The sequence below is a fragment of the Sapajus apella genome, unplaced genomic scaffold (assembly GCF_009761245.1).
Source record: "Sapajus apella isolate SASKATOON/1434 unplaced genomic scaffold, GSC_monkey_1.0 scaffold110, whole genome shotgun sequence".
NCBI classification, from domain to species: domain Eukaryota; kingdom Metazoa; phylum Chordata; class Mammalia; order Primates; family Cebidae; genus Sapajus; species Sapajus apella.
In genome coordinates this window covers 3,408,076-3,422,936 of record NW_022437050.1, presented here as the reverse complement: position 1 = coordinate 3,422,936, position 14,861 = coordinate 3,408,076, and the positions used below count along the sequence as shown (strand labels likewise).

The 14,861-nt window shown below is 54.8% G+C and overlaps 1 protein-coding gene across 4 annotated transcripts in view; it reads left to right on the top strand.

The window, feature by feature from the left end:
• Nucleotides 1–14,861, top strand: part of CARD11 (caspase recruitment domain family member 11) — a 149,861-nt gene that overhangs the window by 115,499 nt on the left and 19,501 nt on the right. For 3 of the 4 annotated variants that reach the window (XM_032259588.1, XM_032259589.1, XM_032259586.1), the window contains exons 11-19: nt 843–894; nt 3,285–3,367; nt 4,783–4,883; nt 6,656–6,708; nt 8,697–8,829; nt 9,690–9,891; nt 10,281–10,407; nt 13,388–13,628; nt 14,419–14,515. In XM_032259588.1, the coding sequence (XP_032115479.1) occupies nt 843–894; nt 3,285–3,367; nt 4,783–4,883; nt 6,656–6,708; nt 8,697–8,829; nt 9,690–9,891; nt 10,281–10,407; nt 13,388–13,628; nt 14,419–14,515 (1,089 nt within the window). The remainder of the gene's footprint in view (nt 1–842; nt 895–3,284; nt 3,368–4,782; nt 4,884–6,655; nt 6,709–8,696; nt 8,830–9,689; nt 9,892–10,280; nt 10,408–13,387; nt 13,629–14,418; nt 14,516–14,861) is intronic. The other variant, XM_032259587.1, reaches the window with a different exon arrangement.

Genomic DNA, 14,861 nt, shown 5'->3' with positions numbered 1-14,861 from the left:
AAAATGATTAACACTGATATTTGACATATGTAGAGATACGTATATTTTTTGGTATAAAAAAAAAAAAAAAAAAAAAAAAAAAAACAGACACACACACACACACACACACACACACACACACCCCAATTTATTTGTTTATTCATCACATATGTACTGAGTACCAATCACAAGCCCATCACATGCCAGGCATCATCCTGGGAGCTAGAGCTAACAGTAATCCTGTCACTTTGCTCAGAATCTCATGCAACCCGAAGCCCATCAGAGCTCTCGATGGGGAGCGAATGGGTGAATGAATGAAGTGAGTGAAGGAGTAAATGAATGAGACAGCACAGCAGAGCCTGACAGTGCCTCTGCCTCTCCCAGCCTTGTGCACAGTGAGCCTGAAGGCCTGAGGCAGCACATCTGAGCTGACTGGGCCCCCGTTAGCACCCTGGGCCAAGGCACCTGCCCAAGCAGCCTCACCCTCTTCTGAAACCCCCTCTGTGTCATGTACCAAGCTCTGCTCAGCCTCACACTCCCCGCGCGTGGCGCAGTCGCCTCTGCCGCTCTTGGCTCCTGTCCTGTCTTCTGCCAAGAGCCATATTGCACAGCCGCCCTGGGAGGAGAGCTTGTCTGTACCAGCAGCTGCCTGATTTGAGCTCAGGGGAGCTGCTGTGTCTTGTAGTCCTGGCCGAGGGAGATGCGCGTCGGTCCACGTGCACTCCGGGCCAACGCAGGCGGCTCTGTGACGAGGGGCAGGATGGTTGGCCTCGCTTTATTTTTTTCTAAGCTCCAGTGACATGTGTCTAGGGCCTTGTTTGATTTGTGTCCTGTCTTGTTTCTTCCCCTCCCCTCCCTGTTAGCTGCAGAGAGCCAAATCCCCCATCAGCCTGAAGCGAGCATCAGATTTTCAAGGTTAGTGAGACACCCGGATCTCTCTCGGCCTGTCTCATCTGTCACTCTGTCTCTCTCGGTCCATCTGCTTCTCCCCCTGTATTGATTAATCCTGCGGGGTAAACGTGGCGGGGCCTCGGGGGTCTCGGGGTGGTGGGGGTCCATCCATATAGCAGTTAACGTTCATTGTCATTCAAAGCGGGCAGGAGCCCTGACCGTGAAATGTCCCTTCTGTGGTTCCCTCTACGCCTCCCTGCCTCTCCCGGTGGGTCTGTCCGGAACCTCTGGTACATCAGCTGAACGTTGTGCCCATGGCTTCTCAGTGAGAGGACTGTTTGACCCTCTTGCAAGACTTTTAACCAGGTGGTCCCCCACAGGACTTCACGGGAGGCTGGTTGATTCATCAGTCCCTGGCTTTCCGAGACACACTGCCTTCAGAATCTTCTCTTTGGTCCTCACCATGTCTCTGGGAGTGACAGATCAGCTAGTAGGGCTTGCCTAAGCAAATCAAGCACCCACTATGTGCCAAGTGCTGGAAGGCCGAGTAGACACCCATAGAGACCACACACTCAGGCAGGGCCATAGCCAGGAGGTAGAAAGTGCATGGATCCCAAGAATGGTTGGCGAAGGATCCATCAAGAAGGGCACATTTCCTGGGTGTGGTGGCTCAAGCCTATAATCCCAGCTCTCTGGGAGGCCGAGATAGGTGGATCACCTGAGGTCAGGAATTCAAGACCAGCCTGGCCAACATGGTGAAACCCTGTCTCTACTAAAAATACTCCTGGCATGGCAGCGGCTGCCTATAATCCCAGCTACTCAGGAAGCTGAGCCAGGAGAATCACTTGAGCCCGGGAGTCGGAGGTTGCAGTGAGCCAAGATCGCACCACTGCATGCCAGCCTGAGTCACCGAGTGAGACCTTGTCTCAAAATTTAAAAGGGGGGGGGACATTTAAACTGGGGCTGGAAACAGGAGCCTTTTGGTGGAGGGACACAGTGTCCGGACGGACTCCTCAGGTCAGAGAAGGGCCCATAACACAGGTGTGGAGACCAGGAGGTGCACGATATGGAAGCTGCACTGGTGCCCCGGAGCGCAGAGCAGGAGAGCCCTGGGCTGAGACAGCGGGCGCTCGCTGAAGACATGGATGAAATCCTGCATGGCGAGGATGAAGCCTCCCCCAGGTGGCTTTGGGGAGGGCAGGAGAGTGAAGAGTACAGACCCATGCTTAAGGCTGTTCTCTCTGGTCACAGAGGGGAGGGGAGGGAGGCCAGGACGGCAGGGGGCAGGGACATCCAGCTCCTCATGGCCACATCTGCTGTCTCAATGGCCTTCTTTATCAGAAGGGAGGTGCAAAGGGCCTGGGGCCTGCAGGAAGCAGAGAAGGGGGTTGCACCAAAGGGCAGGGAAAGGACATAGTGGCCATGGGGTTTCTTCGCTCCTCATCAGACCTTAACAGGCTGCCCAGTGCCAGGTGCTGGGGGCCCAGGGAGGGACAGCGTATGGTTTCTCCCTGAAAGGCATCCACTGATGGGGGTGCATGTATCCATAGCTGTCTGTGCATACAACACGGACACACAAAGCAAGGGTGGGAGCAAGGAGGGGCCACGGACGGCAAAGCCATCACACCAGGGCTGAGAGGATGAGCACACGGTCCCCAGGCAACCCACAACAGAGCCAGGGCTTGGGGCGGAGACACCAACGGAGGCTTCACTGAGGAGGTGGCAGACTGGGCCACCAGCTTGCCCTCATCCCCATCAGCCAGCCCTTCTTGTCAGGGAGAGGCAGAGTCCATTTTGATGGCAGAGAATTGGACAGGAAGACTCATGCCCGGTTGTCCATGGTTCACAGAAAATGCCAGCCAGGGATCCCACGCAATCCTCAGAGACACATGACATTGTCCAGCTTTGACCCAGGCTGCCCGGGGGTTGACCCTCACTGGGAGCTGTGGTATGTTGGCAAATGAGACCCACCCCCCAGGAGCCTACTGTGGTGGGGTGAGATGGGAGAAGAAGAGATAGTTTTATGCCTATGATACCAGCACTTTGGGAGGCCAAGGCAGGAGGATTGCTTGAAGCCGGGAGTTCAAGACCAGCCTGGGCAATATAGCAAGACACCATCTCTATAAAAAACTAAATTTAACAAAAAACAAGAGGAGGTTTTTGAGGGCTCTTTCTCCAGCAGATGCCACAGAGAGGAGAGCGAGCCCCAAGGGAGAGAAGAGGCCCCATACCCACCTTGTTCGGAGGAGGTTTGGGAGATGCCAGACAGAAAGCCCCATACGCCTATTGACCACAGGGCTCTGACTTCGCTTTCCCCCCTGTTTGATCCCTCTCCTCTCTCTCTTCCACCTCAAACCCTCCCTGGCTCCCTTCTCCTTTCTCTGTCTCTCCCGCCTCGTCTCCCGTGAGAACAGCCAAAGGACATGAGGAAGAAGGCACGGACGCCAGCCCTAGCTCCTGCGGCTCTCTGCCTATCACCAACTCCTTCACCAAGATGGTGAGCCGCGGCCTCCGCCCGACCTGGGGTCCCCTCCATTGTCTCCCCTGCAGAACAGCATCCGGGCCCTAGCTCACCCCAACCACCCGCTCTCCCTCCAGAGTGTCATCCCAGGACCCCCCAGCTTATCACGACCACCCAGTCCCCCTGCAGAAAGCCATCCAGGGCCCCAGATGGTCCCCACCACCCAGTCCCCCTGCAGAACGCCATCTGGGACCCCAGCTCATCCTCACCACCCAGTCTCCCTCGAAAGTGCTGTCTCAGGGCCCCCAGCTCATCCCCACCACTCTGTCTCCCCCACAGAATGCCATGCAGGGCCCCAGCTAGTCCCCACCACCCTCTCCCGCTGCAGAACACTGGCCCGGGCCCAGCCTTGTCCACCCCACCAGCCCCAACCCACCTCACCTTCCTCCCCCAGTCCCAGCCTCTGAGCAACACTGCTGCCTGCTCTGAGCTGCAGCCTCAGCCTCCTTTATGTTTATTTAGAGCAGTTTCCACAGCCTCACAATGTATTTACACCTTCCTGCCACCTCCTTTCCCAATTTAACACTTGGTGGGAGGAGGAACTGGGCCTCCCAGGGGCTGTCGCGCACATGGCACAGGCAGCGAAAATTCTGCCGCAACTTCTCAGCCCCTGGCAACTCCCGCAGCCTGGGGAGCGGGTGGCAGGCAGGGCAGGGGGCGGTGAGCAGCTGGAACCACCGCAAAACTGAAGCTTAGGCCACCCCCCAGCCCAGAACCCCCATGGGGGCAGAGCCGGGCAGGGTACCAGCCAATGCATCCGAGGAAGCAGGCAGCAGAAGGCCCAGGATTCGAAATTTTAACCCCAGGGGAAGCCCTGGGAAGCTTATCAGCTCAGCTTCCAGAATCAGGCCCTGGGGGAGGCAGAGATTTTATAAAGAATGATTCCTGTCTGATGGTGGCTCTGAGTGGCAGAATCCCAGGCTCTTATTAAGGGCAGCCCTGGCCAGGAGCCAGCAGGCCTGGTTTCAAAGGTCACCCTCCAGCAGCTGTGCCATCCAGGGACACTGTTGCCCTCCCCACACCCCAGGCCCACACTTTGCACCATGTCCAGAGCAGGTGCCCACAACAGGTGGAGCCCGGAGGCCTCGAGCTCAGCCTGTGTGCCATGGCGAGGCAGTGCCCCAGTCCCCCAGCCGGCCAGCTCCCGCCTGCGTCCTCCCTGTGAGCAGATGTGGGAACAGATGTGCTCCAAACTCAGCGGCTGCGGCCACTCCAGGCTGAGCATGAGCCTGCTCCAGCCAAGGTCACCACTGAGAGCCGGCTCGCTGCCTCCACGCTGCCTGAGCGGGAGGCAGGCATGATTTTGCATTTAATGTAGTCCCTGCGTATGTAATATTTATGCACCTGTAACGTGTGTGTGTGTGTGTACGTGTGTGTGTGTGTGTCTGCAGCAGCCCCCCCGGAGCCGCAGCAGCATCATGTCAATCACCGCTGAGCCCCCGGGAAACGACTCCATCGTCAGACGCTATAAGGAGGATGCGCCCCATCGCAGGTGGGTGGCAGGTGAGGGAGGACTGGGCATCTGCCCCATCCCATCAGCCTTCTTACCCTGTCTCTGAGCCAGTCCAAGCTTGCTGACTCAGCCGTCCTCAAAGCAACCTTGAAAGGCAGGGTGCTGCTCACTGTACAGATGAGAGGCTGAGGCTCGGAGGAGGGAAGTGGCCTCCCCAGGATCACAAGCTACCTGTACAAGGATAAAAACCATGACCCGTGGCCCCATGCTGCCCAGAAATCAGGTTCCCAGGCCCCACGGCCCCAGAGCTTGGCTTTTTCTGCCAAAAAATAAGAAACTCATGGCCAAGCACAGTGGCTCACACCTGTAATCCCAGCAGTTTGGGAGGCTGAGACAGGAGGATCACCTGAGGTCAGGAGTTTGAGATCAGCCTGACCAATATGGTGAAACCTCGTCTCTACTAAAATTACAAAAAATTAGCCAGACGTGGTGGCATGCACTTGTAATCCCAGCTACTCGGGAGGCTGAGGCAGGAGAATACTTTGAACCTGGGAGATGGAAATTGCAGTGAGCTGAGATTGCGCCACTGCACTCCAGCCTGGGCAACAGAGCGAGAGTCTGTCTCCAAAAAAACAAAAAACAAAAGAAACTCATGAATGGCTTCTCCACTCTCCTCTCCCACTCTCCTTACTTCCTGAAAACCATTAGTGTCCTCACAAGGAAAACCACGGTAGAGGTATGCGTAGGCTACAGTTGTTTCCAGTCTGCCTGGATTTGGCACGTCACCTACAAAGTCAGAGGTTGTTGGGCAGTTTCCAGAAGGGCAGAGAGCAAGCAGTGGCCAAGGAGGCTGGATTCACACCCCTGTTCCCTCTGGGGCCTGGGTTTGGGTTTCTCTGTATGGCCTTCCCTGGCTGATTCCAGAGATCAGCGGCAAAGACCAGGCGCAGTGGGTCACACCTGCAGTGGGTCATACCCGCAGTGGGTCACGCCTGTAATCCCAACACTTGAGAGGTTAAGGTGGGCAGATCCCCTGAGGTCAGGAGTTCAAGACCAGACTGGCCAACAAGGCAAAACTCCATCTCTAATAAAAGTATAAAAATAAATAATTAGCTGGGCATGGTGGCACATGCCTGTAATGCTAGGTACTGGGGAGGCTGAGGCAGGAGAATTGCTTGAACCGGGAGGTGGAGGTTGCAGTGAGCCAAGATCACACCATTGCACTCCAGCCTAGGTGACAGGAGCGAAACTCCATCTCAAAAAAAAAAAAAAAAACCCATGCCAGCCCTTCCACCAGCAGCTGTGTTGGGGGAACTCCCTCTGGCCAGCTGGGGACAGGTGTTGAAAGCAGCTTTTGGAAACCATATGTGGCGTCTGCACCAAAGCCACCTCTGCCTTGAAGCACTACTGCAAGAACCACAGGCAGACAATTGCCCGTCCACTCCAGCTAAGGGGCGCTCAGCTCCCAGACCCATCACACAAGGCAGATGGATCTCAGTCCTGCACTGTGTCAGAGAAGAGTGAGACAGAAGTGAATGGCAGGTGGGGCCCACAGGGCCTCTTTTCACCTGCCGCAGCTTTCCTCCTCCCCTGCTGGAGGGCGCAACCTCCAAGACCTCCAGGCCGCCCACCCTCCCTGGGAGCCTCCTGCCTCCTCCACCCCTCCTTGTCCCAACCTCCTCCATCCACACTGCCCTCTCAGAAGCAAGGCCATTTGGAAACCCGGAAGCTTCCCCTCCTCTGCCTGCATACACACACGCACAGTCGTGCTTACATGCATGCTTTCCCCATTCCTCCCTTGTATCTTGCAGCACAGTCGAAGAAGACAATGACAGTGGCGGGTTTGACGCCTTAGACCTGGACGGTACGTGCCTCTCAGATCCGGGAGGGTCGTGGGTAGGACAGGCCACAGAGGGCCACAGGTGGAGGGTCACAGGTGCCGTTCTGTGAGAACAGGGCCACCGCACACATGCCTCTGACCAACAGGCTTGTACATAGTAGGCCCTTAAGACCTACTGTGTGGAATGGACTCAGAGTCGCTCTTGAGCATGGAAGATAAGCCTCTGTCCCTGGTGGGCTTGCCCATGGCCAACAGACACACTGCAAGCTTGTTCTTTAACTTGTAGGTAATGGGGGTCTATCCACCCTATGTGCAGAGAGCCCAAGCCAGGTCTGGGCTTTTAAAAAGAGTAGCTCTCACATGCTGCAGCCAGGAACGTGGAGGGGCTCAGCCTGCATACCTGATCCAATTTAATGTCGACAACCACTCTCAGAAATGTTACTGTTACCCTTATTTTATAGATGAAAGGAGCCTCAGAGATAGGAACAAACAGGAGGGCAGAGTAGGCTGGGAGCAGAGAGTTCCCATAAGAAATTCATGTGTTAAGCTGTTAACCAGCCTGTGCAAAAGGAGTACAGAATGCAGATGGAGAGGCCGGCATTGGAGGGGCAAGGCAGGAGGGGGAGAAATAGGGAGGGTGAAGGCGGGCTTGCAGGATCACTGCCCGCGAGCCTGTCTCTGCACCATGGGAGCATGGCAGCATCCCCTGGCCCCAACAGAGCTGGCAGCAGTGGAGACTGTGGCTCAGAACCCTCCAGGTGAGCCCTGCCAGCCCCCTCTATTCCAGGGCTCCCCCAGCCCTTGCCAGCTAAGGCTGCCAGCCGATGAAACTAAAGATGAGCGGTCCTCCTTAATGGGCCACCATCAGAGCTATCAAGTGTTAAAGAGAGGTTAGCACCTAATCGAGGCTGGGTAATGAGAAGAATTGAAAGAGTTTTGGAAAGGGAAGAGAATCCTGGGCAACCGTCCAAAGTATTTTGCAGTGTCGGGAAAAATTCGTTTTGCAGAGAAGCCTTTGTTATCAGCCCCCAGCAGCGTTTGCAGTTCCCCCTGTCCCAGCCACGTCGAGTTCTGCGCAGTGGGTGTCTTTCCCCCAGGTGTTTTGGGTCTACCTGGGGTGAGAAGATAGGGAGGGGCCTCTTATCGGGGCCAGGCCTTCCTCTCCCAACCCTGCTTCAGGCCCCTGCAGGCTGGGAAGCCGATGGATAATGGTGAGACATTAGGGTCCCAAAATGAAAATCTGGGGGTCTAATTCAAAAACAGAATTGTTTTTGAAGCTGGCTATAGTGCCTCATGCCTGTAATCCCAGCACTTTGAGAGGCCGAGGCAGGTGGATCACTTGAGGCCAGGAGGGGAGACATGGCAAGACCCCCCAAAAAAAAATTAGCCAGGCATGGTGGCATATGCCTGTAGTCCCAGCTCCTCGGGAAGCCAAGACAGGAGGATGGCTTGAGCCCAGAAGTTCAAAACCAGCCTGGACAGCATTGTGAGACCCGGTCTCTATTAAAAAAAAAATGTTTTTTTAATTATCCGGACATGATGGTGCACACCTATAGTCCCAGCTACTCCAGAAGCTGAGTGGGGAGGATCACTTGAGCCCGGGAGGTTGAAGCTACAGTGAGCTATGATCACACCACCACACTCCAGCCTGGGCAACAGAGCAAGACCCTCTTTCAAAAAACAAAAAAACCAGAACAAGTAACTGCTAATGGAAAGCTCCCCTTTCCAGATACAGGAAAAAGAAAAAAACAGGAATCTTAAAAACCAGATACCTGATAAGGCTTCCTACTACAAGGAAACTCCTGGAGGCTGGGGGACGTCTGTGTTGGAGACATTCAGTGCAGGGACTCAGCCATCTGCACCAGGCATCCTCAGAGACCCATCTCCCAAGAGGAGCAGGGCAGAAGGGCTCTGAGCCTGCCCCCAGTGCCGGGGCCACCCCAGCAGGTCTCGGGACTGTCTCTGGAGCTCCCTGTCACCCCTGGTACTTACGGGCCCTCATGCCTCTGCAGATGACAGTCACGAACGCTACTCCTTCGGACCCCCCTCCGTTCACTCTTCCTCCTCCTCCCACCAGTCTGAGGGCCTGGATGCCTACGACCTGGAGCAGGTCAACCTCATGTTCAGGAAGTTCTCTCTGGAAAGGTACCCTGGTGAAGGGAAAGCCGGGGTTGAAGGTGGGATGAGATAAAGACCCCTCGTCTCCTCGCCCCTTTGCTCTCCTGTTCTCCTAGAGCTGGTCCCACAATCCTGGCATTTCTCAGTCAGAAATCACTTCCTGGCCGGGCGTGTTGCTCACATCTATAATCCCAGCACTTTGGGAGGCTAAGGCGGGAGGGTTGCTTGAACCCAGGAGTTCCAGACCGGCCTGGGCAACATGCAAGACCCCATCTCTACAAAAGAATTTAAACATTAGCCGGGTATGGTGACACACACCTGTAGCCTCAGCTACTCAGGAGGCTGAGGCAGGAGGATCACTTGAACCCAAGAGATTGAGACTGCAGTGAGCTATGATTACACCACTGCACTCCAGCCTGGATGACGGAGCAAGACCCCATCTCAAAAAAAAAGAAAAAACGAAATCACTTTCTCTGACCCTCTAATTGTTCAGGTGCAAAAATCAAGGCCCACAGAGGGAGGGGCTTGCCCATGAGGCAGAGGCAAAGAAACGGGACTCAGATACCCAGGAGGCCCCGTCCATGACACTGGAGCCTGCTGGGTCTGCTCAAGGAGCCCCTTTTAACATGGCACAGCTGCCACAGGCTAGGGAGGGCACCTCTGCTCCTCTCCTCATCTGCGTTTCTCACAGCAGCAGCTGCTTGTGAGCTCTCACTTCCCTTAGGCATTAAGGGTCATTCTCGAAGCCAGGACACCCAGGCACCTGACGACCACAGAAGGCCATGCGACTGGTGTCCCTGTGCGTGCCACCAACCCCTGGTGTGTCCCGGTAGGGCTTTTCTCTTTTCAGCCCAGCTGCCTAACTGCCATTCTGTCTCCCACTGCAGACCCTTCCGGCCTTCCGTCACCTCCGTGGGGCACGTGCGGGGCCCAGGGCCCTCGGTGCAGCACACGACGCTGAACGGCGACAGCCTCATCTCCCAGCTCACCCTGGTGGGGGGCAATGCGCGAGGGAGCTTCGTGCACTCGGTCAAGCCTGGCTCCCTGGCCGAGAAAGCCGGCCTCCGAGAGGGCCACCAGCTGCTGCTGGTGAGGGGCTGGCAGCAGGGGAGGTGGCTGCAATTGTAGTGTCAGCAGTGACATTTAGGAGCCCCTAAGCCTTGCATTCAGCCACAGATCCCTGGGCAGGAGGAGGGAGCTGGAAGGTGGTCAGGCCATCAGCATCTTGGGGGCCCTTCTCTCCCCAGCTCCCCACCCGTGTTTCTGCAGCCTGTGCACAGGCACTGACTCCTGCAAGCTCCCAGAGTGCAAGCAGGAAGCAGGTTCACCCCCAAGTGAGATGCTTTCTCCCCTCATTGCCACTGAGCTACTCTTTGTTTGGGGAGAGATGCTTTTTTCCCAATGTAGAGAGAGTGGTCTCGCCCCTGCGGCTCTGCTGCCCATGGAGCCGGGAGATGAACGCTGTCTCTGCTCTCCAGCTAGAAGGCTGCATCCGAGGCGAGAGGCAGAGTGTCCCCTTGGACACATGCACCAAAGAGGAAGCCCGCTGGACCATCCAGAGGTGCAGCGGCCCCGTCACGCTGCACTACAAGGTCAACCACGAAGGTGAGACCTCCCTCGGCCGTCTGGAGCTACCCCTGGCCAGGGAGGCAAGTCCCTGACCTGGACAAGTGACCTCACCACCTAGAGCCTCCACTTGCTCATCTGTTCAGTGGAAGGCGTGGGCCCCTCCCAGCAGCATCACGAGGCGTAGAGGGCGGGTCTGGGAGAGCAGACAGGGATGGTAGCAGCCGCGAGCAGGGCTTTGCTATCTCACACTGGCGCCTTGGCCACATCTGCATGCACCTGCCCAGGTGCCTCAGCTGCCGGACGGCATCCCCAGCCCCCAGCACACCTATTGGAGCCCCGGCAGGCCCAGCTCAGCCCTCTCCCTGGCAGGTGGAAGTTGCTTCCTCTCTCAGGCTTCCTGTCCCTGATGTACACAGACAGTAGCTCTGGCATCAGTCTTCCTACAGACTGGGCGTGGAGAAACAGAGGTTCCCTGTCGGGTCCTACTGGGGGATTCCTGGCTTTGCTCAGCCCATCTCAGAAGTCTGCCCACCCACCAGGCCAGGGACTCTAGCAATGGCTACCTGAGCTCTCTGCCTCCTTTGAGAACAGAACCTACAAACAGGACCCCCTGCTGGAGTGAACGTTCTTTCCCTGGAATTCCAGACTGCAGGGCTGTGCTGCTGTACAACTCTGGGGGGTGCTGCTCACACCATATGCTGTGCCACTGCTGGCCAGGGGCCCAGAGATTTCTCCACCCAGGAGCAAGACCACGGAACCATAGTCCAGGCCCCAGGCTTCTTGCTCTGTGATCTCCAGCTGCGGGGCAGGTGGGCCTCACCCTCCCTTCTCACCAGGCCCCCAGCATCCTTTGAATGGGATCTCCTCCTTCTCCGCTGAGACACCTGGGCAGTGAGCTCTGAGCTTTGTTTTCTGCTCTGAAAGAGTCTGAGCTCTCGTTCTCACCTCTGGGTTTTTCTACATGATTATCTCTGTGGCTGGATCTTATTTTTAACCTCCAGGGCTCATGAATGTTTCAGCAGAGCATAAATAGCCAGTTTCTCTCTATCCACTCTCCAGAGCTGCCTGCTCGAGCTCCTTCCCGGCAGTGCCCTGCCCGTGCAAAGACAATAATGATGCTCCATTCCTACTTGCAGGACAGGCTCCTCCCCAGTCCTGCACCCTGATCTCCCAGCCCAGGAGGAAATCTGTGGGTCCGCAGAATAGGATGTGAGCAGCGCCCCCCAGAGTTGTGCAGCAGCACAACCCTGCAGTCTGGAATTCCAGGGAAAGAAGTTCATTCCGGCAGGGTCCTGTGTGTGCAGGTTCTGTTTTTATAGGAGGCAGAGAACTCAGATGGTGATCACAACCAGCCCCTGGCCAGGTAGATGGCCAGGATCCCCTGGATGGACCCGGAATGGGATCCCTGTTTCTCCATGCGCAGGGGGTGGGAACATTCATCAGGTAATCCAGCTGGCTGGTATGGCCCTGGAATGTGGTGTGGACATTTGACGAGCTGCTCTAGCTGTTAGAACCATTTAAGCTTCTGCAGTATTATACAGGCCTCAGCATGTGGAGCTGATTTGAGGGTGTATATTATGGTTTTGTATCATAGCAGAGCCTGCTGCATTTATTGGGTTCATGGTTCATGCCCCACTCCCTCACAAAGTATTTGCAAAACTTTACTTGGGAGGATGATGACATTTAAATAAGGTTAAAACGACACGTACCATGGTCTCTTTGGGAAACCATTTGGCAGGAAAGGAAAGGAAAGAAAGAAAGAGAGAGAAAGGAAGGAAGGATGAGAAAGAAAGAAAATTGATAGATGAGATGATAGATAATTGATAGATGGATGATGGATGGATGATAAGTAGATAGATGACAGATAGATAGATAGACATTCTGTGACCAAGTAATTCCACTTCTGTGTATGCACCCAAGAGAAATGAGCACATATATCCACAGATCAATAGATGATTGATTGATAGATAGATGGATAGATGATTGATCGATGATAGGTAGATAGATCATAGATGAATAGATAGAAGATAGATAAATGATAATGGATGGATGATAGGTAGTTAGAAGATAGACAAAAATTTAGATAGATACATAGATATGATATGACCAAGTAATTCCACTTCTGTGTATGTACTCAAGGGAAATGAGCACATATATCCACAGATAGATAGATAATAGGTGTGTAGATGATAGATAGATAGATAGATAGATAGATATTCTATGGCCAAGTAATTCCACTTACATGTATATGCCCAAGAGAAATGAGCACATATATCCACAGAAAGTAATGTATACAAATAACTCATAGCAAAGTTGTTCATAGTAGCCCAAAACTGCAAACAATGCAAATTGCACGTGGGAGAATGGATACAGCCACAAATGCCACAAATCGTGGAATACTATACAGCAGTGAAAGGGAGTACCCTCCTGCTATGTTGCAGCATCACAGACAAATCTCACAGGCATAATGTTGAATGGTGGAATCCGGAAGTGAAGAGAGCACATACTGCTTGGTTCCATTTACATGAAGTGAGATTTGGCTCATTTACAGCAATGTCAGTTAGGATGATGGTTCCCCTTGGGAAAGGTACTGACAAAGAGGCCTACGGTTGTTGCTGCCCACACATACACATTTGTGAAAATTCACTGAGCTGAGTACTTAAGAATGTATGCAGTTTACTGTATGTGAGTTATGCATTAGTGAAAAAAATAAAAAACAAGAGCCGTATAACCGTGGGGAAATATGAAGATTGTAGCAGGAATGCTAGTAAAGGTGATCATTGCAACTTGGAAAAAATTTTAGCTCTGAGCTTCCTGGCAGCCAAGACAAAGAGGGAAACTGGTAAACGACATGGCTACCCCTCATTAGGGAGGTAGAGCTTTCCCCTAGGTATGAGCTCTAAGAGAAGCGTATTACACAGGCCCATTGGTGGTGAGGTAAGGCACTCTAGGAGGTGCTCTGATGGTCGGGGTGGCCCCACGCCAATAGACAGCTGGTGCATCTATCCCACCGCAGGGTACCGGAAGCTCCTGAAGGACATGGAGGATGGCCTTATCACGTCGGGGGACTCGTTCTACATCCGGCTGAACCTGAACATCTCGAGCCAGCTGGACGCCTGCACCATGTCTCTGAAGTGTGACGACGTTGTGCACGTCCGTGACACCATGTACCAGGACAGGCACGAGTGGCTGTGTGCACGGGTCGACCCCTTCACAGACCATGACCTGGACATGGGTACCATACCCAGCTACAGCCGGTGAGGCCAGAACCGGAGTGGGGTCCCGTTTCCCTGAGTCTATGACATAGGACCAGGCAGGGGGGCCTCAGATGCCACGAACATCAGCAGAGGGGCTTGTAGAGAAGCCCAGGCCAAAGAAGGCCACTGCGTTCCCTGTTTCACGAAGAGGTCCCCCAGGCCCTCCTCCTCCAAGAAGCCCTTCCTGCCTCCCCAAGGACCTTTCTCTTGACCTTCACGAGAATCCCGTAGAATCCTCTTCTGTCTGGTAGAGACCAGACCACTTGGCACCCAATTCTGTGCTCTCTTGCTGGGTTCACTTGTCATTCCTTTTCCATAGACCCCATCCTGACAGCAACGTTGTCATTATAACAGCACCATCCCCCAAGGACTGGGCACAGGTAGTGTGTCAGGCACACGGCAGGCATCCGCAGCATCTGTAAGACTGTGAAATTACATGTCCATACCGCGACATCTATAAGACCATAACACCGCACCTCAGGCCACTCTTCCAAGGAGCGCATCATCACACCAGATTTACAGGGGAGGAGAAGGCTCAGAGAGTTTCACCCACTTTGCTGCAGCCTCACAGTGAGCCAGTACTGGAGGTAGGATCCAAACACATATATGAGGAGCCACATCTTCTCCCTGGGTGCCCCTTGGGCTCAGAGCTCACACCAGCCACAGGGCCATCCTTACGCAGAGTTGGACCCACACCCCACCCATGCCAGTGTGGTGCTGTGGCCCTGCTGGCTTCCCGGTGCTTGGCCTTTGAATTTCAGCCCCTGAGGCTCCTCTTTTCACTCTCCAGAGCCCAGCAGCTTCTCCTGGTCAAACTACAGCGCCTGATGCACCGGGGCAGCCGGGAGGAGGTGGACGGCGCCCACCACACCCTGCGGGCACTCCGGGTAAGTCTGCCAAGCTCCCTGTGGTGGTGGCAGGGGCAGGGACCTCGCCAGCTTCAAATCTCACTCCTGGGTCTCTTTTAGAGGCAGTAACAAATGCGAGCCATCTGTACTGGGATGATGAGTGCCAAGGGACTCGGTTCCTTAGGAGTGGAATGCTGCCCGTAGGAGCCCTGACCTCTCACGCCCTCCCACATGTCCTGAGTTTCCAGGACAAGGGGTTGGTGCCTGGCTGGGCGTGGTGGCTCATGCCTATAATTCCAGCACTTTGGGAGACCAAGGTGGGCAGATCACTTGAGGTCAGGCGTTTGAGACCAGCCTGGCTATCATGTTGAAACCTTGTCTCTAC